The 24,673-nt window shown below is 31.6% G+C and overlaps 2 protein-coding genes, 1 non-coding gene and 1 pseudogene across 4 annotated transcripts; 3 read left to right on the top strand and 1 right to left on the bottom strand.

The window, feature by feature from the left end:
* The first annotated feature begins 2,043 nt into the window (after positions 1–2,043).
* On the top strand, positions 2,044–10,118 carry LOC114163662 (pyruvate kinase 1, cytosolic-like). Of its 2 annotated transcripts, XM_028047959.1 has the most exons (17): positions 2,044–2,335; positions 2,419–2,515; positions 2,638–2,735; positions 3,032–3,187; positions 3,753–3,830; positions 4,075–4,206; positions 4,328–4,408; positions 4,533–4,604; positions 4,718–4,807; positions 5,594–5,738; positions 6,767–6,855; positions 7,614–7,709; positions 8,059–8,126; positions 8,321–8,420; positions 8,950–8,988; positions 9,341–9,400; positions 9,726–10,086. In XM_028047959.1, the coding sequence occupies exons 1-17, from the start codon at positions 2,267–2,269 to the stop codon at positions 9,876–9,878; spliced, it is 1,623 nt and encodes a 540-aa protein (XP_027903760.1). In that variant the 5' UTR covers positions 2,044–2,266; the 3' UTR covers positions 9,879–10,086. The 2 variants fall into 2 exon arrangements, with proteins under 2 accessions (XP_027903760.1, XP_027903764.1); XM_028047963.1 differs by lacking the exon at positions 8,950–8,988 and having other exon boundaries at positions 9,726–10,118.
* Positions 10,119–10,900: 782 nt separating this feature from the next.
* Positions 10,901–10,973, top strand: TRNAR-UCU. Its single transcript has one exon. It is a non-coding gene; the product is annotated as a tRNA-Arg (tRNA).
* Positions 10,974–11,031: 58 nt separating this feature from the next.
* On the bottom strand, positions 11,032–12,885 carry LOC114193358 (annotated as a pseudogene).
* Positions 12,886–17,933: 5,048 nt separating this feature from the next.
* LOC114184637 (F-box protein PP2-A15-like) lies at positions 17,934–22,318 on the top strand. The gene is made up of 4 exons (XM_028071957.1): positions 17,934–18,053; positions 18,161–18,507; positions 18,588–18,706; positions 21,746–22,318. Exons 2-4 carry the CDS (start codon positions 18,202–18,204, stop codon positions 22,206–22,208), a joined length of 888 nt encoding a protein of 295 aa, XP_027927758.1. The 5' UTR covers positions 17,934–18,053; positions 18,161–18,201; the 3' UTR covers positions 22,209–22,318.
* Positions 22,319–24,673: the final 2,355 nt, after the last annotated feature.

Genomic DNA, 24,673 nt, shown 5'->3' with positions numbered 1-24,673 from the left:
ACATTCTTTTCACTCGTTAAAAAATTGATAAAAAAAATGATAGAAAAAGTAAAGAATTTTAGAAAAAAAAATGTATATAGATTATTGCAAGCAAAAACACTAAAAAGCTTTTACATGGTTTCAAGAGTGGGAGAAAGAAGTGCGATGAGAAAGTTATCTTTTGTGATAATGAGGTGCATCAAAGATCAACATAAATAATAATATGAATGCGGTTAGAGTCCAACCAAAAATAGTATGTATTTATCGTTGATTTATGCATATCTTCACATCAAAAACTCATTTGAACATATCCAAAATTATCATGAATTTAAAACTTACTTAAACCAAATTTACACATCAAAATATTATATTTCAAAAGTTTAAATTGTTTTATATGTTCCTTCAGATAAGTTACTCATTACTAACCTAAACATGATATTAATAGTCATATTGTTTAATAAGAGAAATTTTTTTAAGATTCGGAAATTACACATCTGAGAATTTATATTGATTATTAGGAACATGTTCATACTTACATTAAAAAAATAACTAAACAATTTGGTTTTGATTTAATTATTAATGAATTAAAAGAATCCTAAACATCAAAAGTCAATCTTTAAATATCTGTAATTTTATTTATAATTACATTTATATAAATTATGTATTATTTTTTATTGTATTACTAACAGTAATTAAAAATATATTATTTTGACTTTTTAAAACTGTTGGTCAAAATCGGTGAATATTGATTATGAAACCTAATATGAAAATTATGATTTGAAGTTTTTTTCTGGGAAGTTTGAACTCAAGATTCCATCGTAATGGAAGCACATATGGTCCTGCTTAAAGCATGCTATGGTAATTGTTAAGGCCAACTAATACATCATTAATTATTTGTATGACCTTAACCATTACCACACTTTAAGTTTTCCTATTTTGCCAAGTATTCTGAAGTTTCCGCCAAACCATTTTTGGTACAGTAATGAAAGGCTTTAGAAAAGTTCAATGTGATTTTTTTTTATTGGCTAAAAATGTATATAAATAATATAGAATATATATATATTATTTATTTTAACATTCTGTTTTATATTTACTATTAATTAAAGAATTATTTATTTTATATATATATATATATATATAATAAATAATTCTTTAATTAATATTAAATTGTTAATAATAAAAATAATCTACTAATCCGTTGAATTAAATTCAGCTAACATGTATTTACGTATTTCATTTTATTTTATTAATATTAATAATGCTTTATTCGTTAAAATATCAAAAGTCTAAATTAAAATTTACAAAAATTAAAGTGATAATGAAAAGTACTTAAGAAACTAAACTAACTAGGTATGAAACTTGTTTCAGAATAGTGTAATATTGAGATGCTTGGAAAATGTTTTCAAAATATACATTCTTAGAAAATATTGTCATAAGTTTTTGTTATGTTGTTATAAGATTTTATTTATAAAAGGGTCGAACGAAACAATAGATAAGCAATAAGTGAAATTTTCATCGGATTAATTTTAGCTTTTACTCTTTACAAAATCGATAAAAGTAAATGAATGAAGTCATAAGTGGAAAGCGCCACCCACAGAATTTGACATTTAATTAAGAATTAGATGGGCCTCGCAATTCCGGGTGCCACTGTGAAAAGCTGGGCCTTCGAATTTTCTATCCAATCAAAGCAACTTAAATAAACACAAAATAAACCTTATGTCCGTGTATTTTTTTTAACCAAAATTTAATCACACTGCACTTGTTAGAAAAATTTAACGCTTTGTTTGACTTTAGTTTAATATTATCTTATTTAATAAATAATATTTTAGAATGTAAAGAACTTGGGAAAATTGATTTAATTCCGAAATTGCAGCTTTAGCGCACTCCTAGCTTGAATACCGTGTGCTGCACTGCACCTTTTCGGTTTCTCCCATGCTTCCGAATTCCTACAGGGATGTCCAAACCAAAGATTTAATAAAGATGGGAAAAAAATAATAAGTTTAAATTAATTTATTTTTGAATTGAAAATAATTAAAATTTATAATAGACGTGTAACGGTGGAGTTATTTTACAGGGGAAGTTTGTTTTACAAAAGGTCATCGTCGCCTCTCAGATTTTTCTTTCTTGGACTAAGGACAAACAATTTCTACGCCAGAAAGAGCTACAAACCAAAAAAGCGGTTTAAAAGGGCATTATAAGTGTGCAGCATATTCGCAAACTCCTTGTGCTCATATAACTTCATCTTCTTCGCTCTCATACTCTGTGTTTGCGTGGAAAAGAAGCGAAGATGCATTCCAGTCACTTACTTCTCGAGGAACCCATTCGTATGCTTTCCATTCTTGAACCATCTAAGGCCGTCAGTAACTTCTTCTTCTTGGTCGTCTTTTTTTTTTCATTTGTGTTATTTGTTTGTTTTTTGAATTTATTTTGCATTTTCAGAGTTTTTTTCCTGCAATGACGAAGATTGTTGGTACGCTCGGGCCGAAATCTCGATCGGTCGAGGTTATTTCTGCTTGCCTTAAAGCTGGAATGTCAGGTATTTATTTTTCTTCCTTTTGCTTCATTGTTGTTCTGATATTTCTCTCTTTTTTTCTGATTCTCCACCGTTTGCTAAGCGCTTATTTGTTGTTGGATGATTTTTCTATTTTTCTGCTGTAGTGGCTCGTTTCGACTTCTCTTGGGGCGGTCCTGAATATCACCAGGAGACTTTGGAGAATTTGAAAACCGCTATCAAATCTACTAAGAAACTCTGTGCTGTGAGTTTTTCTTTTTCCTTTTTTTTTCTTGCTTAATACCTTTTTTGGTTCAGATGTTCTCAAAATGTTTGATTGCTTAGGTTAGAAGTTACCAACGAAACCCTTGTGTTTCACATCTTTGTTGTCCGTTTCGTTGGAATTATGATTTTGCTGAGCGCGTGGGGGATATCTATTTTTGTCCCTCCAATTTATTCATGCATGCATTGCTATTGATTAGGTTTCTTGCTGAATTTGTGGATTTAATGGAAAGGGTGCTGAGTGTTGGTTGGTTACTACTCAATTGTTGTCTTTAACAGGTAATGCTAGACACGGTGGGAGCAGAGATGCAGGTTGTTAACAAAAGTGAGAAATCTATCTCGCTCCAGGCTGATGCTCAGGTTGTTCTGACTCCTGACCGGGGACAAGAAGCATCTTCAGAGATACTGCCTATCAATTTTGATGAGCTGGCAAAGGTTCACTATAGTCTTGTCGTGATATTCTGTGATTGACTTACTATTGGAAAGTGTCTTGATTCTGATCACCCCTAGCACCCTTAATTTTGGCCTCTTTGGGGATTTCCAAATTGCAGTCTCAAGGCTGCTGGTGGTTTAGTTCTACATTGCTAGTGATAAGACCAAAATAACATAATTGGAAAACAACGTTCATCTTACGAGTTGATTATGAGACCGAGTTAGGATTTTAAGACTTACTTTTCATGTACATATTTTCTTGGAATATTAACCTGAGTGGTTTAGTTTTGTCATTTTTACTCTTCATTGCATGTGATAGTACTTGGTTTGGAGTCTATTGCACCTTCTTGCCAGTGTTTAGCAATTTTGCTCTTGCTTACGGTGTTAGAACTTATTAGTAGTAAATTGCATTTGCATGATTTTTCTTTGGAGGGCCCTTGATCGAATTGTAATTTGTTACTCTCTTCGCTACATGATTATTGCAACTCATTATGTGGACTCGTTTCCATTTTTCCTAATGCAACGCTTGATTTGGTTTAAACCCTAATCTTGTTTGGATTGTTCACAGTCGATTAAGAAGGGCGACACAATTTTTGTTGGTCAATACTTGTTCACGGGAAGTGAAACTACTTCTGTATGGCTAGAGGTGAGTTGGTTACAAAAGACAATTTATTCTAATGAGCCCTCTTCTGTTTTTGTTATTGTGCGTGTTCTTCTATTTTTTATAATCTTTGTTAACCATTTGTGTTAGTTATATTGTGATTTTCTTCATATACTTGAAATTAAAACTTTGTTGATATTTTCAATCTGTGTCAATGGCATAGGCTGACTTAAGTAGGAATAGTTGAAGTCCTACATGCATGTTGAGTAGTTATGCTGAAACTATGCAGGTGTCCGAAGTTACAGGTCAGGACGTTGTTTGTACTATAAAGAATTCAGCAACGTTAGCAGGGTCATTGTTCACTTTGCATGTCTCTCAGGTTCATATTGATTTGCCTACCCTCACTGATAAAGACAAGGAGGTAATTTCTGTTTTTTTACTTGCATGTTTGAACGAGTCACTTATCATCAAATATGTATAGTTTGTATGTGCCTAAACATAGGATTTTTTGAAGTTTTGGGCTATTATTTTTTCCTTGCCAGGTTATAAGCACCTGGGGCGTAAAAAACAAAATTGATTTTCTATCATTGTCATATACTAGGCATGCTGAAGATGTTCGCCAGGTAATTTGTCTTCCACATTCTTTGCTCTGTTTAGTTTTTTGGAGTTCATAATTGGTCATTTAATTTATTTTCTAGAGCTGTTTCAGGTTTTCTATTAAAAACCTCTAGTGTGCTTGAAATGCAGGCCCGTGAATTCCTTTCTAAGTTAGGAGATCTAAGCCAGACTCATATATTTGCAAAGATTGAAAATGTTGAGGTGAACTTCATTTTTTCATAATTTACTGCAAAATTTAGTTTTTTTTTTATGTAAATTAAATTCCTGTCAGAGTTCTGATTGAACAGCATATGCACACCTGTATTGTTTTCTAGGGATTGACCCACTTTGATGAAATTCTACAAGAAGCAGATGGTATTATTCTTTCCCGTGGGAATTTGGGCATTGATCTTCCCCCAGAGAAGGTTAGATTCTTCGTTAAACTGAATTTTGATAATAGACTAAAGAGCTCTACTTTTGTATGTTTTGTTCTGACTTTGAACATGTTGAGAATGTATTTAATACTTCCAGTATTATAGATTTGTATTCATAATGAATTGAAATAAGTATGTGCTTCAACATGTTTGAGTAAGAGCTGATAATGGACAAAATTGTTCCAATGCTACTTTTTGTTCTTGGTCTCTTTTGAAATGGTGTTTGTTATTTAAATGCTTGAATGGATTTTTTCTTGCCTAGATCATCTGGCCCACTTTTCTTTCAATGGATGTGGTTGGTACTTGGTTGGTTCGAACAAGTTTTAGCTAGTAGATATATCCCAAGTATGTAGTCTTATATTATATTTGATTATGAAATTATGAATTTTCCCGAGTACCTTTTTCCTAATAACTTAACTAGATTTTGTTTTCAAAGCAACATAGTTTACCAAGTTTTTGTAAATGTTCCAAATGTCTGTTTTTGAACCATAAACGTATATAACACTGATATCGTGAGTCTTCATCTGTTTATAAGTGTAATTAAATGTACCAATAGTCAATGAGTGAGTGGGGTTTGCTGTTAAAACCACAAACTTTGAACAAAGAAATAAATGAGACTTTTGCTGAGCAAGGGAATATATCTTTTGGAGTGGAATGGGATGTTTGACCTGAGTCAGTATATTGAACTGATACTTAATTTCAATGCTCGTAATGTCAATCATAATTCATAGACAGACCATTGCAGAGGTGTTAATCAACTACTATTTGCTTCTGTAGGTATTTTTCTTTCAAAAATCAGCCCTTTACAAGTGTAATATGGCTGGCAAACCTGCTGTGCTTACTCGTGTTGTGGATAGCATGACTGACAACTTAAGACCAACTCGTGCAGAAGCCACTGACGTTGCCAATGCTGTTTTAGATGGTAAGTCACCTGTCACATGATCCTGCTAGTTAGGGCGGTGGTGACTACTAGGATGTCCAGGAAATTTATATCTTCTTGTTAAGTTTATATATATATATATATATATATATATATATATATATATATATGTATGTATGTATGTATGTATGTATATATGTATGTATATATAGCTTAACGTTTTCATATTAGAATAGTCATAACAAAATATGTTTAAACCCCCAAAGTTCTGATTTTAAGTAGCCATTGGAGATGCAATGGTCTAGAATATTGTAGATTTAAGAGATTGATAGTTAAGATGATTTACATTGGAATTTACTGGATTGTAAAATACTGAAATTCAACCAGCAACAGGACTGCTGTGCTTGTATGAGAAGCGAAGAAATGGCCATATCTTCTGTTATCAGCACAAAGCAAAGTGTGATGGGGGCTCAGTGTTGTTAAATAACCATCGTAGTGCTGCCATTACGCCATAACATGGTGTTTTTGGTTTGTGAATGGAGGTGCATTATGGCAGTGCTTTAGGACATAATTGCATGTTTATATGATGAAATTTGGTCTTCCACTAACGGTAGAGGGTTCCATGAGAGGAGAGTGTTCATATGGAGAGAGGAAGTATGGTACTATTTTATTATTATACACAAAATGATACTGGAGTCTTTTTAACCACTTTTCACTGATGTCATTTATCTCCCGGTAGTGCTTATCTGTGTTTGATTTGCATGGTAACTTCAAAACTTCTGCAGATGACTACCGAAGACTTGAATTATTGCTATCTTCATTTTCAGATTTAGACCTGCTTCAATAATTTAGTCATTCTTTCATTTGTGATGGTGACTATATATAGCTCTGTGCATCTTGCTGTGCTTTTGATATCGGTTGTGTCACGCAATATCAATAAATATTTGTCACTTGATTATTTTTTCTGATTTTGATTGTTCACAATTGTGTTTTTTTTAGTGTTTGTTCTACATGTTTTTGCTAGAATCATTTATTGGATATTTTTTGAACTGTTATTAATAAATATACAGGGAGTGATGCAATACTTCTAGGTGCTGAGACTTTACGTGGGTTATACCCTGTTGAGACTATTTCTACAGTTGGCAGAATTTGTGCAGAAGTAAGTGCACTTCAATGCTCTTTAATTTCGTTTGATACTTAAAATTTGTTCTAGTAAGTTAATTTTTTATTTTATGGAACATTTCTGATGAAATTCTTCTGTTCTGTGTATTGTGAAATCTATTGCCTAAATAGTTTGGAATTGGTATATTATGGAGTTGTGGTTTGACAACTTCATTAATTCAAGCACTTCTGATTTTACAATTGTATGGTTGAGGGAATTCCTAGGCTGCATCTAAATTTTGTTCCAAGACACTCATTGAGATCTACGGAACTGCTGTATTTGACTTATTATCATTGCTATTACCAAATATCTCTTAATTGTTTAACTACAAATTGTTTTTGGTCTTTTTGGTTGTATAGTAGTTGCTCTACAAGAGTATGGAAGTCTGACAACTACGTTATTGTCACCTCTTTTCTTTATCTGAATATCGATATCTCTCTAATTTTCTGTACTATTTTATCTCGGAAGTTTCATCTAAATAGATTAAGATACTATTGACTTCATTTAGATAAAGTTTTCTACTTTATGATGGAAACTATGTTGTGGTCACAAATTTTCTTTTTCTGAATTCCAATTTCTCCTAGCATTTTTTCTTTCTATCTTATGGTGGTTTTAAAAGAATATTTTAAAGAATATCTGTGTGGCATTAGTTATGTGAATGTCAATCCTTTGTTGGGAGAGTTGATTTGACTCATTGATCTCGTGTTTGAAATGTCACTCAAAATGCTGACTGAGATCGCCACCTTCTATTTCAGGCAGAGAAAGTTTTTAATCAAGACCTTTATTTTAAGAAAACTGTCAAATATGTTGGAGAACCCATGTCCCACTTGGAATCTATTGCCTCCTCTGCGGTAATTTCACTTCAATCTCTCCTCTTATTTATTTTATGCGGTTCCTAGTCCATGGAATAGGGAGCCATCGTACAACAATAAGATTCTGTCCCATGACATGGTTGTCATGGATTTTGGTTGCAATATCAGCTTCTGCTCACGGAGTAAGGCTGCATGCATCTGACCATCCCTGACCCCTCACTAGAGGTAGCCTTGTGCTGTAGGCCAGTTTTTAGTTTCTTCTTGCTAGTGATTGTCTGTCTACGTTGAAAACGTATAGTTTGTCTACGAATCTTGTTTTCTTGTCTTAGTGGTTGGTTTTATTTCATCTTTGAAACCTATATGCAAATATGCAAATCCTACTTTTTAGGTACGGGCAGCTATTAAGGTGAAGGCTTCTGTTATTATTTGCTTCACTTCATCTGGAAGGGCCGCAAGGTACTGTTTCGATGAATAATTTGTTGTGAATGTTAATATAATATCATAGAGAGATAGACTATGCAACTTCTAAATAGGATTCAATCCTTGGAAAATGAATGTTATAAATGAAATAATATCAAAATCAATTTTTCTTCCCTGCATTTCTACTTGTGTCTTTGAGGCTTTTCTAATAGGGTTTATGCACTTTTTAGATTGATAGCAAAATATAGGCCGACCATGCCAGTTCTCTCTGTTGTGATCCCCCGAATCACGACAAATCAACTGAAATGGAGCTTTAGCGGAGCTTTTGAGGTTAGATATTTTGTGTTTGCATATTATTCTTGTTAGGTGTACGTGGATCGGATAGACACCCTCTTGTCCTGTTCACAGTCTGGATTATATTATTGATATGATTTTCAGAATAGTTTTGCTAAACTACATCGCCTGTTTTTAAGGATGTGATTTGCTAACGTAATTGACCTTTTGTTCATATAATCGAAATTCATTTTTTGCTCTATTGAAATGTATTAAAATTCAAATGTTTTTCAAGCAAACGAAAAACATGAACTAGATCGAAAAATTAATTTTGTTTAACTTTTCTGAATTTGTATGTGCAAGCACCGCATAAAATTAGTTATTTTATAATTAATGTGTTGATCCAATCATTTTCTGTAAGAAACCATGGAGTAGCGGGGATTGGTTCTCGAATCAAGAGATCACGGGGCATTATTTGACCCCCTAGATACATATATGAATACTTCTAGTTAAATTGTAGCTATTAAATAAATCATTTCTTTTATGTTTGCTTTGCTAAGAACATTTTATTCCTGGCCGTTTCCAGGACGAACTGCCAACTCATTTGAGGGAAAGCCTATTTACAGTTATGTAATTAATTTACTTCTTCCTACTATATATATTTATTATTTTTTTCAATCTTGTTTTAATGTAAATATTCTCGATTTTTTATGTATTAGACATTTTTTACACATCACTTATAAAACCATCTAATGTTACTCCAATTTTCTCAGCCGTAATTAATTGTACTGTATCCTTTGCGATGGAAATACAATCATGAACAGTATGTATTGACTTACTTTGGAAGATGATGCTGTATTGACCTGGGTCTGGACACATTTGTTCCGTATAATAATTGGAAGCTTATATTTACCAGGATTATAGTGTCATATTCAAATATCTTGTTTACCAACTTATAATTCAATATGTTGGCACAGGCTAGGCAATCACTTATCGTAAGAGGGCTCTTTCCCATACTTGCCGATCCTCGACATCCTGTAAGTCAATTGTTTCACGACTCTATCTGCATTATTATTATGCATTATTCTTTTGGGGGAAAGAAATGAGTGCTGAATTGATCAAACTTAAAAGTAGCTGGAGTATCGGGGTTGGGTACTGTTTCTGTGTAGCTTCAATTCAAATCATCGTGACTCCTGAGCTCCTTGAGTCCTGGTATTTCCATTAGGTAGATCTAGAAATGAGTTTTATATTTTTCTGCAGTAGTCAACTTCATGTGTACGGTGTGAAACATAAGCTACAGTCTGCTTGACTAGTATACATGCTGATGTACAATGACCCCATCACTTAATACTCTGCCTGCAGGCCGAGTCAACTAGTGCTTCAAACGAATCTATTCTAAAGGTTGCCCTTGATCATGGAAAAGCAGCAGGAGTTATAAAGTCGCACGATCGTGTAGTTATTTGCCAGAAAGTTGGTGATTCATCTGTGGTTAAGATAATCGAGCTTGAAGATTAAGTGTTGCATTCATCTAACTACAGTACAGGCTTTTTTGTTTTCTGGACTACTAAGTTTTTGGCAGTGGCAGATCGGATTCCACTTTTTGAGTTGTCTCCACCGGGTTTGGTGACTAGTTTTTGTTTTTGTGATTGAAACTGAATGTTAGAATAGTTATATGATAGTCTGTCATAGTTAAAATTCAGAGGAAATATGCCCTGATGCCAAACTTTTTTTTATCAAAGTTTTACTTAAGGACAATTTGAAAAGAAGAGTAGTCGTCATACTGTTTTCAGCGGTATAAATTTAATCATGAACAATACTGAAGGAAAACCACAGATCAATCTTTCTTGAACCGAATGAAGATTGTATATGAAGTTACCAAGATTAAGCACGTGAAATGATTTGGTATATTTTATGCATATTTTTTTTATCCTTTGTCCCTCAGGGAACTTCGCAGCATTAAGTATAACCTATTATTTACAGGACATGATCATGATTATCGTTTGGCCTCGTAGAGCATTTTGGAGAAGATAGAATTTTAAAACTTCACCCGTTTTCTTTTTTTATTAAAAGCTGAAATCTACAAACGTTCATCTTATGAATTTTAAAATATGTAATGTATAACTATTCTTTTTTTTTTTAAACTATACCGGCTCACTTTCTTATACACAAGTTAATTTATTACATCAAACGAAATTGATCATCATAAAATAGTTGTTTTCAATAAACTTATCCAAACAAACAAAATCTATTCATAATTAATTATCGAAATAACTTACCTTTATTATGCATTTTTTAATCTTATAGGACAATTGATATGATTTTTTGTATTAATTTAAATTTTCATTTACCTAGAATTTGAGTTGTTTTTCATCTTAATAATTTAATACATTGTGCAATATTTACACGTTGAATGATTCAATTTACAAAACATTAGCCCGAGGAACATCTGAATCGTTAAAGGGTTGATATAAGAACATTGGTATTTTAATCTACTTTTTAGTGAAGTAAATTAATTAATTTACATGTTAAAATAATAAGCGCCCGTGGCCTAATGGATAAGGCGTTTGACTTCTAATCAAACGATTGTGGGTTCGAGTCCCACCGGGCGTGAGTAATTGTTTTTTTGAAATTTTTTTATTTTTTAAATGAACAACTCCAGTTTATAGTCCCTAAAAACTCAGATGTGAGGGGAAACTTTATTCAAAACAAGAACGCAAAAATTGTCTACAAACAAGCCAGCATACTACATGTTTCGAAATTACTTGGAATGATTACCCAAGAAAATGAACAATCTCCAAGTCTACATATGCTCTTACACTAATTTCAACTACCATACATAAAATTTACACAGTAATTTCTTCAATTCTAGGTAGAAGAATGCTGCTGCTGCTGCTGCTGTTGATGAACATTAACCAATTCAAGCTCCTTCTGGCGAATTAGCAACACCATTCTCTCTATTTCCAGCCTCCTCCGTTCATTCTGAAGCTTATCTCTCTCCATTTCCCTCTCCTTCTTGCTGCTAAACCTCGCCCACTTCAACCGTTGCTTTTCCAATTCAAACGCCTGCATCTGATAACTCACCTGCTGCTCCTCCAACTGCACCACCCTCCTCTTCATCCAATGCTTTTTCTCCCATGCACTCTTCCCCACATCTGCCAACACACCACTCACTTCGCCATTCAATTGCTGCATCATCGCCTGAGACGATATCGACGATGATGATGACAACACACCTAACCCTCCTTTCCTCGCTCTCTTCCTCATCACATCATTCTCGTCCTCCTCCATACCCCTTGATGCTCCTTCTCCCGATTCCTCCTCCTCCTCATCAGAAAAATCCTCCGAATCCTCCTCCTCAATATCCTCATCCTCATCCTCTTTCAACATTCTCAGACCCCCCACCCCGTTCTCCGATGAATGCAGACACCGCTGCTGTTGCTGTTGATGTTGTGGTTGAGCCTCACTTACGTTAGAAGTTCCACAGTTGTTGTTGTGGCCGCAACTGTTGTGGTAGGTACACATTTCCCTGAAGAACAAGTGCTTGGAGTTGAGAAGCTTTCGAACTTCCTCCTTCATCTTTGGGGACAGATCCATGGTGTCCAACAAGGTCTGGTTCTCCACCACCCGACAGGCTGTGCCCTTGCCCAGAATGTCGTTGACCCTCTTGTACCTCTTGTTCAAATCATTGAATTTGTCCTCGCATTGTTGGGGAGACACATAGTACCCCTTTTCCATCATGCCCCTTGACACCGATTTCCATTTCCCTTTCTTCTGGAGCAACCCCGTGGCTTTCTTCTTAGTGGGATCAGCACCTTCTGAACCAGCCTCGTCTCCAATGTAATAAACAGCCATTATTAAGAGCCTTACCATGGTGTCAGTCCACTTCATTCTATGCCATGGAGACATTTTTCTCTTGGGATCACAGGAGTCTTCTGCTGTGAATCCTGGCTCATCTTCATCACTGAGTGTGATCTGTAACTTGTTGGTTTTCCCCGCAGAATAGTTGTAACCATGTTTGATTGACTGTGGTGGGTGTTGCTGATGTGTTTCATTGTCATGGTGAGAAGCATAGGAAACCATTTGGGGGTGGTGCAAAGGGTGAGGAGGGTTTTGCTGGTTTTGAAGGTTTTCTACTCCTAGCAAACCACTACTCATGTTGGGAAATATTCCACCCCTAATGCATTCGGTTCCATCAACTCTACGAAAATCACCAATCCCACTAAATACTTGTGGAGTTAGAACACTTCAAGATTCAAAAGGGGTGAAAAGCAATTTGACTAAAGGACTCGGGTTTTGAGAAATAGTTAGATCCACGTAGTGTAATTAACATCATAACACACGTTCATCTTACCAAAACTCAGCTTGGCGTGTGGAAAATGACATGACGAAGACCTGGTGCATGTTATTTTTCCTCAGCTTTTTGAAAGACTATGCAGAAGTCAATGGTGGAGAGGAAAAGGAAAAAAGGGTAGGAAAGATGATTATGCAGAAGCATGTTAGAAAGATGGGTAGAAGGAAGAAAGAGAAGGATGGATATATAGCATATGGTAATAAGATAATAGAGATGAAATACAAAGGGTGAAGCAGCTGGTTATGCTACAGCAGTGACAGAAAACTGCCCATGGTTTTGTTTGTGCTTTGAAAAACATAATCCACAGGTTTTGAGCCAAATGGGCTGGTCCACGTCCACTTAAACCCTTGTTTCAACCAGACACTAGATTCTGCATACGTGCTTATGCCTTATTATTAGTCGATTCAGCGATGAAACACAACACATTAAATACGACTCTTCTAACCCCAAAAATTCCACAACTATTACAAATTTAACCTCTCAAACATAATTTATCAACATTTTTGTTTCTCAATTTTACTTTATAAATACTTTTCTTCTGTCATCATAATGAATAACATCTTGAATGATTTATTTTATTTTAAATTATTTTTTTCTCATTAAGTTTATAATGTATTGTACATATTTGCTCACAAAGAAATTTATATGATGTATATATTCGCATACTTTTTTCCCACTGTGTATAATTTAAAGCAAGAGTATATTATTAAAAAAAATATTCACTAATCTTTTTCATCTCATTCGAGATGTGTTTTTAAAAAACTACAAAAGAAATATATATATATATATATATATATATATATATATATATATATATATATATATATATATATATATATATATATATATATATATATATATATATATATATATATATATATATATATATATATATATATATATATACTGTCAATGGGCCATTGTTTTTCTTAAGTTTCATTTAATAATAACTGTCATAAATAATAAATTAGTTTACTTTTAGTTGATTATTCAGTTATGGTCTCTTTTTTCTGATTGTGAAATGAAAAATCGAAAAAATCAGTGATAGGACAAGTTTTTATTAACAAACTTGTTAACATGAAACTGTTTGTAAGAATGTATTATTAACTTTATAATTTATATCCATTGATATAATTTAATTATATTTTTGTTTTTTTAATTATAGTTATAAATGATAAAAAATTATAATTAAACTATGTTTAACAATACATCAATCCTGCGTGGTATCAATTTAGTATAAGGTGACAATAAAATTTATTCAATATTTAATAAAACAATCTAAAGAATTTAAACAGAACAATCTTATGATAGGTGAAAGATTAAAAATGGTTTAATTATAGTCTAAAAGATCAAAATTATTCCATTATAATAGTTAAAAATCTAAATGTGTTATTAAGTTTACAACCTTTTATGCAATTAGAAGTTAACATAAATTTCAAAATTTCATCTCTTGGTTATGCAATTTTTCAAATTAGTTTAAGAATTTAATATTTATTATTTTTAGTATAAAAAAAATACATTGTTAGTTAATAAGAAATTATGATAAAAGATATTAAAGTAATTATTATTTGTTATAAAGTTAACGGAAGGTTAGGAAGATATAAAGATTAAAAATTGTTACTAATGTAACTTTAAAAAGTAATTTACAACTTTACTAGTGGGCAAAATATATATATATATATATATATATATATATATATATATATAATTTTCTCTAGCATTAAAAAATTATATCCTCTTGTTTGAGTTTTCAAATTTTTAAGATTCGTGGTCACCACCGTTGCGCACCACGACACGGTGCCGCTGGTTTTGTAGTTCTTAGTTTATCCAAATGCTATCTTTTCTTCTTTATTAATTTCAATTGGCAAGTTTTTTTATAATATACCAATTCACGGTTTTTCTTTACTAGATAAAAAAAACCCCACATTTGATGTGCATGCATTCAGGGGTAAAAAGTTAAGAATAGAGAAATAATAATAAATATAAGAGTAATATTACAACTATATTTTCATTCACCAAGTAAAAGGTAGATTTATTTTAATTCTTGTTTTTTAAAAAATTATTTTAGTCTTTTTGTTTGAATCAGTTTGGTCATTCTAAACTATATATTATTTTCATTTTTAAACACAACTTTATTCTCTTTTTATAAATTTAAAATGAGAAACTTGTATTATTATATTATCTTGATAAAAGAAAAATGATTGGATTAAAAAAAAATCATAAACTACAACACCATGTTCCATTCCAGTTTATACAAGATTTGAAATATGGAAAAGAGCAAACCTAGAGACAAAAGAAACTTAGTCCTACTTTCACAATCTCCGCGACATCTATAGAGGGTATTATTGGAAATATACCCAAAGAGGTGTCCAAGGAAGTAAAAAAAAATGTTACTACAAAAATTTGATAATAAGTAGTGAATAGATTTGTATAAGATATGAAATATTATTAAACTAATAGGTTTAAAGAATTTTATACTTATATGATATTTATCTTATTAAATTTTAATCAAATACAAGAATTTCAAATCTTTAACCTTAATTACTTATTTATAATAATACCACTACATTATTTTTTGATGTGTTATGCTATAATATTCGGATAGTGTATTGGATACGACACATATTCGACGATACGTTGATATATTTATTTTTAAAATAATAGATATAATACGTGATATATGAATATTGAAAAGTGAACAATAATTCTTAAAAACATAATAAATATATGATTGTTATTGTGTGAGTTCAAACTAAAATTACATGTACTAAAGTTGTCAACATAAAAAAAAAATTATTGTCATCATAAAATTATTGTTACAAGAAAATTTGTAAATAATGATCAATTTTGGTAACAAAAAACATGTTAGAGACCAATTTTCTTATTGAAGATCAATTTAGAGACCAATTATTTCGGTAACCAAGACGTGGTAGCTAATGTTAGTGACCAATTTAGAAACCAATTATTTTGGTAGTCAAAACCTTAGTAGCCAATATTAGTGACCAATTTATAAACCAATTCATAATAGAAACTGTTTTACTTATTAATTTAGAGACTAATTATCATTTTTTGGAACTATATTAGTTATTTTGATTGCTATTAATTTTTAGTTTTTAAATTGGTACATAAATTGATCATTATATAGTGATTAATTGTTTTTTGTTATTAAAATTTGTTATTATTAAAAAAATTTCTTGTAGTAACTATGACTTTATAAATTAGATATTTCATTGATAAGTATTGATAAACAAATACGTGTTAAACACAATCAAATTGAAGTGTCGACGCATTATAGGTATTATGTCATAAAAAAAATTGAGTTTGATAAATAGTTTTAAAAGTTTTTAATATAGTAGTTTTGTTTTTATATTTGCGGCAAAAAAAAAATTCATCTACTTTTTTTTATATTTATAAATATTTTTAAACATCGGACTAGTTTTATGTTATAAATTTACGAAGAAAAATTGAAGGGATGGAATATCAATGACAAATAAACTTTGTATATTTAATTATTCTCTTAGTTTTTTATTTTTATTTTTTATGGTAGAATCTTCGTATATTATAGTATGAGTATAACTAAGTATTCAATTTTTTAAAATTAGATATGAGAAAGACGATAAATATGTATGTATCCATCTATCTTGTTCCATATTTTTTTTATCTTCATACTTGCTTTCATTTTGAATTACTAAACTAGTTTAAGTTTATGACTTTAGCCTTCATTTTAGTTTTATCCTTTTCTATATTGTTATTCATTCCTTCTCCTAATTATAATGTCGAACTAATATATACAATTCATTCACTTATATTCCTTAGACATTTTTTTTTCTTATTATAATTTGGATTATACCTTATTCAACCATTCAACTTATTTGATATTTACTAAATTTATTCAAATTTCATTGTATTTTTTCTTTCATAAAAACTTTAATTATAGACTCTTTTTCTTTGTTCTATCATTATATTGTATTTTCAAAAATACAATAATAAATTTCACTAAATAAAATAATTTTCAAGATACGTGCTTGATTATTTTTTTATATTTTGTTTATTTTTTATTGTATTACGTAAAAAATTATTATTCTCAACTATGACATCTGCGTAGAACTTAACAAATATTTAAAAACTTAATATAGTGGATCCATTAATTATAGTATTAATAACTTTAGTTCTAAAATTAATACAGAATAGTAACATATAATAATAAGGAAAAAACCAGACATCAATATAATATATCACTTAACTGTAATGATCGCTTAGGTCATCAATAAACAATAGATTTATTGATGAAAATAAAATTAAAGAAATGATAGAAAATTTTGAATTTAAATATTTAGTAAAAACAAATAAATTTTAAAGTGTTTAACTAGTCACCACGGTTAGACTTGCTAACAAGTCAAGTTAAACTAGAGTTTAATAAGTGCTTCCTTTTAAAAAAACTTAACTTATTATATTGAAAATAAATATGTACGAGTTTGCTTAATTTGTGAAATAAACAGCGGAAGTTTATTTTCAATTTTATGAGTTGAAAAAGTGAACCTGAAAAACTTATATACGAAGAGGAAGAAAAAAGAAGAAGAAAGAAGAAGAGAAAATAGACTTTATTTAATTTTTATTTTATTGTTGATTGATAAACTGAGCGATCAATTACAGTTAAAGCATGGATTGATATATAAAATACTTGGGTGAACAAAAGCTGTAATTAAGTAAAACGATATTGTTGATTAATTTGTTAGCTTTATATCGATTTTAAATTTATTTTATACGTTATAATTAAGAATTAAATTTGTTTTTTTTTCTGTATTAAAATATGTATCTATAACTATATATAAAGGGGATTCCTTCTTTTGTATCCACATTTTATAGTTCCAACTTTACCCTTTATAATTTAATTATTTATTAAATTTTTAAAAATTAATGGTTATTTGTATAAGTTTTTATAAAATTATTTACTTATCTCCTTTTTCTTTTTTTCTCTTACTATTCATCAACAGTTATTTTTCTCTTATTTTCTCCGTACATTTTATTTTATTTTTTATAAATATACTTTTATTTTATTTATTAACTTAATAACATTACAACATCATCAATTATTAATATAATTCAAAAAAATGTGTACACACAGGTGCGATAGCGCCTGTGTTTACACTAGTAATTTGGTATGGGAATTTTAAATATGCGAAGTTTAAAAGCGTAAAGAATTAAAGAGCAAAGCAAAGGAATGGGAAAAATAAAGTGAAGGTGATTGGTGTGTATCGAATCTGAACCCGTGTTCACTTACAGGGAAAAAATTCTCCTGAGAACCCAAACATAGAAATCCCATCGTTCCTATTTCCAAGGTAATTCTCCAACTCACCTCTCACTTCAATTCAATTCAATTCAATTCTATAATTTCGCACTCACTCTGCCATTGTGGCTTCCCTTCTTCCTTCGTTTGGTTCTTCAGTCAGGTTTGAATGAAAGGAAAGAACGGGTGATCGGGAGGGAATGGGGGCCTCGCTGTCGAACCTAGGAAGCAACGGTTCGGCCGCCGCTCCGGGCCTCGGCGACATCCCGGAGAATTGCGTCGCCCGCGTTTTCCTCCACCTCACTCCGCCGGAGATATGCAACCTAGCGCGCCTCAACCGCTCTTTTCGCGGCGCTGCCTCCGCCGATTCCGTCTGGCGAACGAAGCTGCCTACCAACTACCAAGATCTGCTCGATTTGATGCCTCCCGAGAGGTACCGGAATCTCTCCAGGAAGGACATCTTCGCGCTGCTCTCTCGGCCAGTGCCGTTCGACGACGGCAACAAGGTGCGGCGCGCTTTTCTTTTTCTGTCACTGAGTTGCCTGATTGATTGTTGGAGATTAGTTGACGGATTATGGTTTTGCAGGAAGTGTGGCTGGACAGGGTCACGGGAAGGGTTTGCATGTCAATTTCGGCGAAGGCGATGTCTATTACTGGAATTGATGACCGTAGATACTGGACTTGGGTTCGTACTGAAGAATCTAGGTTAGGTTCTCAGAACCTGCCTTTTTTTCTTAAATTATGTTTTGTTGTGAGTTGTGATGATGCACGGTTAGGTTAGTTGTGCGTGACTTTGTTTTATGACTGTCTTTATTTTTGGTCTTAAAATGGTGTGAGAACTTGGGGCAACTTTAGAGAGATCATGTTTCTGCTGCTATTTGAGGTTGAGTTTTAAAAACCCATGCTATACATGATTCTACTGAGCATGCAGCAAGATGGAATGCTTCTCTGGGTTATTGAATGTTTTTTGTATGCTTCTGTGAGGCTTTAGTGGGAAATATTTGGTAAGATATTTCCCTATCAATTCATATCATATCTCCCGATTTAATACAATCAAATGTCGTCAACACATGCCTCCTTGATGGTATGTCATGATGGATGGTATGTCACTGGTGCTATTTTGAGAAGGGAAAACCCTGGAAGGAATGTTCAATATGTTCTTTACCCTCATGAGTATTTTTATTCATAACAAAGACGAGATACACTAGCAAGGAACAAAATCAATAAGATATTTCCCTATCGAATCATATCATATTTTCATATTTAATGTAATAAAATCATATATCTAACCCCTGTAATGACCAATTTCTACCTAACAACCCACATAATGTAATGGTGGTGGGGAGTTTTAACAAGAGGATGGGTTGAGGGAATCAAAGGTGCCGATTTCCAGTGATGCAAATTCATTTATCTGATAGAAAAGTATTGTTTTTGCTTTGTTGTTGTAATATCTTACATGCCACTATCAACCATCGAATGTATGTTACAGGTGGCCTTGTTGAGAATGCTGAACTGAAGTTGTAAGTGAAAATGTGTTTTCTTATCATAATAAGCAACGATAAGATTATTGTTTTGCTTTTCCAACATTATTCGGTGAATGGGGTAATTTGGCAGTAGAAGGTGTTAGACAGTTTTCCCTTTTCATGCGACCCTTAGATCAACTATGATTACATTTTTTGGGCAAAGGTGAATGGGAAGACACAGTAACTTACCTGTGGCCTTAGTAAAAGAATGGGAAGTCAGTGATTTGCATCACTTTAGTTTGTACGGAAGTCATCAACAACATACATACGCATAGATCACGTTATTTTCCTTATTAAGTTGTATTAATTGGTTTTCAATGTTCTAAAATAACCATTGTGGATGGATATATCTATTAAACTTTCTGGACATTTCTAGATATGGCTTTTCTTCCAATCAAGTTAATATCTTAACATCTTATCTTAGGGTATTGGCCAGTAATGTAGATGATCATCAATGAGGCTAGGATATCACACTTAATGTTATTATTTGGTTCAAGAATATCTTAACATCTTATCTTAGTGTATTGTCATGTGCATTAGATTCAAATATAAGTGTTTAATTTTTTGGGTGCTACTTGTTCAATTTTGAATTTAAATATGTAAGAATTTTAAAGTATTTTATGAAACTACTAATTGGATCAAATGATCAATCGATAGTAATCCCCTCCTGCCCAAGGCGGGGGAGGAGGGAATACCTGCCACCCACATCAAACGACCTCGTGATGTTAAATGTGTTAATTGGTTTGTACTTTTGTATGACCCAAATATTAACTATGATATAGAGTATGGACTACTTGGCAGCCCTTCTACTATATTGTCCTGTCCAGGCAAGTAGGCAAAGGTATCCTCAGCTAAATTTCCTCCTCTGAAGAGCAAAATATATTGGTCAAACATATATATATATATATATATATATATGTATGTATGTATGTATGTATGTATATACTTATTTTGGGAGAGGAGAGCCCATTGTGTGAAATCATTTTCATATTTGCACATTAGACTTGTCTATTTACTTGTGCATGTATTAAAGTGAATGAAGAGCATGAATTTGCTATTATAATTGGATGAACTATGCTTCTTGAGAGATGCTTACGTTGCATTATTCTCACATCTAAATTAAAAATTACGCTCCTGTCACCTAAAAGATAATTTTTTATGATTTAATTATTGGAAAACAGTCTTAATTGTGATCATCCCTAGCCTATCTTAATTGCAGTTACCTCTAAACTATTTTAATTGCGGCCTATTAGAAAGGTTAAGTGAAACATCAAAGTATACGACCAATGGGATGTTGGCTCTAAGCAGGTTGAAATCTCATATCAACTGCAGTTATTATAACTGATGTTCTCCTTGTAAAGCTTACTTAGTCCCTACCTTACAATTGGTCTTGAGGGTTAAGTTCTTAGCTTAAATTCTAAGATTAGTCTATTTTAATAAGAACAGATCTTTAGTGATGATGAACAACTGAACAATCCTCCTATGAAAACTTTTCATTACCAACTATTAATTTCAACCCATTATCTATTTTACATGCTAGATAATGAAACGAAGTATTGAATGCTTTAACTATTTTTTTTTTATGATTTTACCCAAAAAACACATAAGGTGCCAAAGTTAATAGTAAAACATTCAAAACTGCCTGGCAATTATGCCAAGAGGAATAGACAGGGGAAAAATTGGTCTTTAAATGCGTGTTCACATTAAAATAGAAAATATAATATTAATTCTTTTTAAGGAGAGGAGTGTGATTCTACCTTAATTATTTGTGTTTTGGAATAATGTTTTAACTTTCACTTATGTTTTGTAATTTGGTTTAGGTTAGATTGGTTGATCTTATTTTGTAGCCTTGAGCGGTTCTGATCCATGAAATAGTCAACCTAATTTAACCAAACTGACCCCATCTAGGAATAAAACATGAAGAGGTGGTTTTGGTTGGTCTGATCCATGAAATAGTCAACCTAATTCAACCAAACTGACCCCATCTAGGAATAAAACATGAAGAGGTGGTTTTGGTTGGTCTGCGGAACCTGTTACTAGACATGAATAGTTGGAGGTGTAATTCTTAATGTACTTCCAGTTAAATTATGTCAACTTTCTGCTTATTTGTGCTTTCTGCAAATTGTAGCACTCTTAATCCTGACACTGAAGCTAATTTGTTTAATCTGTCAGCTCCTTTTTCTGAGGATTGCATTACAGTTCTGCTGTTTGTTTATTTCAGGTTCAACACTGTAGCATATTTGCAGCAAATATGGTGGTTTGAAGTGGATGGGGAAGTCAGCTTCCCATTTCCTGCTGATATTTATACTGTATCCTTTAGGCTTCACCTTGGACGATTTTCAAAGAGGCTTGGGCGACGCGTGCGCAACTATGAACACACCCATGGTTGGGACATAAAACCAGTGAAATTTGAGTTGTCAACCATGGATGGTCAGCAAGCATCATTCGAGTGCTGTCTGGATGAAGCTGAGCCTGACGATGCACACGGCAATCAAAAGTGCGGACATTGGGTAGATTACAAGGTGGGTGAGTTTATTGTCAGGGGATCAGAACCTACAACCAAAGTAAGATTCTCCATGAAACAGATTGACTGTACACACTCTAAAGGTGGGCTTTGTGTAGATTCTGTATTTATTATACCTAGTCATTTGAGAGAGCGCACCAGAAGCGGAATTCTGAAATAACCACACAGAGTAGGAGTTTATTTTTTAAATTTTTTGGTAGTTGGTATGCATGGTACGAAGGGGCCAATTATATATTCAGTCTGTCTAAAATTTTTGAAGTTTAGTTTTAATTCTTCTTGATTCTTTTGTTAGTTTTTAGTTTCTCTGGTTTAAAAATGCACGTTGTTGCTCTCCAAATGATTTAAATTATGGACGACAAAAAGTTAGCTTAGATAGCATTTGGAGGAAAGAAAGTTGTATTTCAAAATTAGAAAGGAAAAAACGGACAAAAAGTTTAGAGAAACTAAAACTGAATTTTAGAAATTCTACGGGGATAAAAACATTTTACCCATTCTAGAGTTTTTATGTAATCACCATTTCTGTGTCTGTCCACTCTGTTTTCTGCCTGTCAGATGAGATGAATACAGAAACAGGAAAACAAACTTCGCTAACACTTGCTTTCCTCTCCTCATATTATTGTGCCCTTCCATCAGGTATTGACACAAATTTTTATACTCTTGGAAAATTTCGGTGTACCTTATTAAGTGCAATGTTAAGAAGCAGAACTGATTTGTCGCTTACCTTTACCACAATTCACAAGTAAATAATATACATATTCTCTTAGCGCATTATTCTTTTTTTTTTCTTTTTTTTTAATGGTTGAGTTGCATATTAGTGATTTGTTTTACGTTACTAGAAATACTTAAGTTCTGATAGAATAATAAATGAAGATGCTTTACTCTGGTGTATCTAAATCGATCTTTTGATGCAATGCTTTTAAATTATTTTTTGTGCTTCATATTTTCACTAATTGTCTTTTAAAATATTCATACTATTCCTTTAACTCAAATTTGACTTAATATTGTCCATGTGAAATAGATTTCAATTTCCTGACACGATTTTGATTAATTATTTTTACTGATCTAAGATGAAAAACTTGTAAAATTATATTTACTTACATAAAAACTATAATGTATCATAAATGTTTGGACATGTGAATTTATACCTTGAAAAATGTGTTTTACGAAATAAGATGTTAGTTTAAGAACATTGACAATTGATAGATTTGAGTTGAAATAATTGCAATCGAGATCAACTCCAAATAATTTAGGGCGAAAATATTATTAATATTTTGAATGATTAAATTAAATTATTAAATACTGTTTCATATTAAAATGGTTTTTCTTCATAGAAATTGAAATTCTTTATTTAAATAAAAAATTAATAAATATAGATTGTTTTGTTTAAATAAAATATTTAAAAATGAAATAATTTAAAATAAAAATTATTCAAGTTTAATGTATTTAAAGTTCTTGAAATTTGTGAAATTTTATGTCCATATAAACAGGCGGGTTACAATAAAGTTCTATCCGTCTAACCGAATCCCACTCTTTTTCTTTTTAATTATTTTAGTTTTATTTAAGTGCATGTTTTAAAGGGCTTAAGTTTTAGATCAAAGTGGTTATTTTAAACAAGCTTCACCTTAAATAAACTTTACGCGTCTCCTAGATTTAAGGATTAACCAAACACAATAGGTTTTATAAATGCCCTACAACTTTTCAAAAAAAAAATTGACTTCAAAGTTTACTCCAGATGTTTTAAAGTATCAAATTTAATTATACCCGTAACATTAGTTATATAATATATATTTTTAATTATTGATACATAATATTTAATGACTTGACTTCTGACTGAGATTGTATAAAATAAACTTATTTGTCTTTCATAAGATATCTTCAAAAAAAAAAATTGAAAAAAAGAACAAATTTTTGAAGTATAGAATTTTTGAAAATTAACTTTTTTTTACTTATGATTTTTAATTTCAAAATAAAATTAATTATTCTTTTATCATTTATATTATTAGTTTCCCTGTAATCTTTAATTAATTTACATACATGTATACATGTATTAATTATTTAAAAATGAAAAAGATAAACCAAGAAAATATTAAGCAAACTATATATATATATATATATATATATATATATATATATATATATATATATATTATCTTTTAAATTCTGAAACAACCTTTAAGAAGAAAACAGAGGAAGTATATGCTACAGGAGATAATAAAGAAAATGAGATACATCGTGTGATGGTAGAGAAGAATTTTTTACACTATAATTATTAGGGTTCTCTTTTCTCATGTTATACTCTGTATCTGCAAAAGGCAAAATAGTAAGAATATTTCAAACTTTGTCGTTTTCTACATATTTTTGTCATTGTTTTATAACATTAGTCTTTGATTATTAGAACTTTGTGTAGAATGATCTATGCATATACTATATATCAGAGGAACCTCTTGTATAGCTATAGAATCTCTATGCAGTGTGTTATGAGGCGAAGCTAAAAAATAAGTACTCACCCACGCAATATGGTCCATGTTCGGCGCCGTTTACGTAGAGTCACACATAGTAGTTACCTTTTGCTTCTGTTTCAATCTTTCAGAAGTATTTCTTAGGCAGAGAGTGAGTTATTTATGT

This window comes from Vigna unguiculata, chromosome 1 (assembly GCF_004118075.2).
Source record: "Vigna unguiculata cultivar IT97K-499-35 chromosome 1, ASM411807v1, whole genome shotgun sequence".
NCBI lineage: Eukaryota > Viridiplantae > Streptophyta > Magnoliopsida > Fabales > Fabaceae > Vigna > Vigna unguiculata.
Note: the sequence above shows the minus strand (reverse complement) of the source record. Positions and strands in the feature narration are given on the sequence as shown.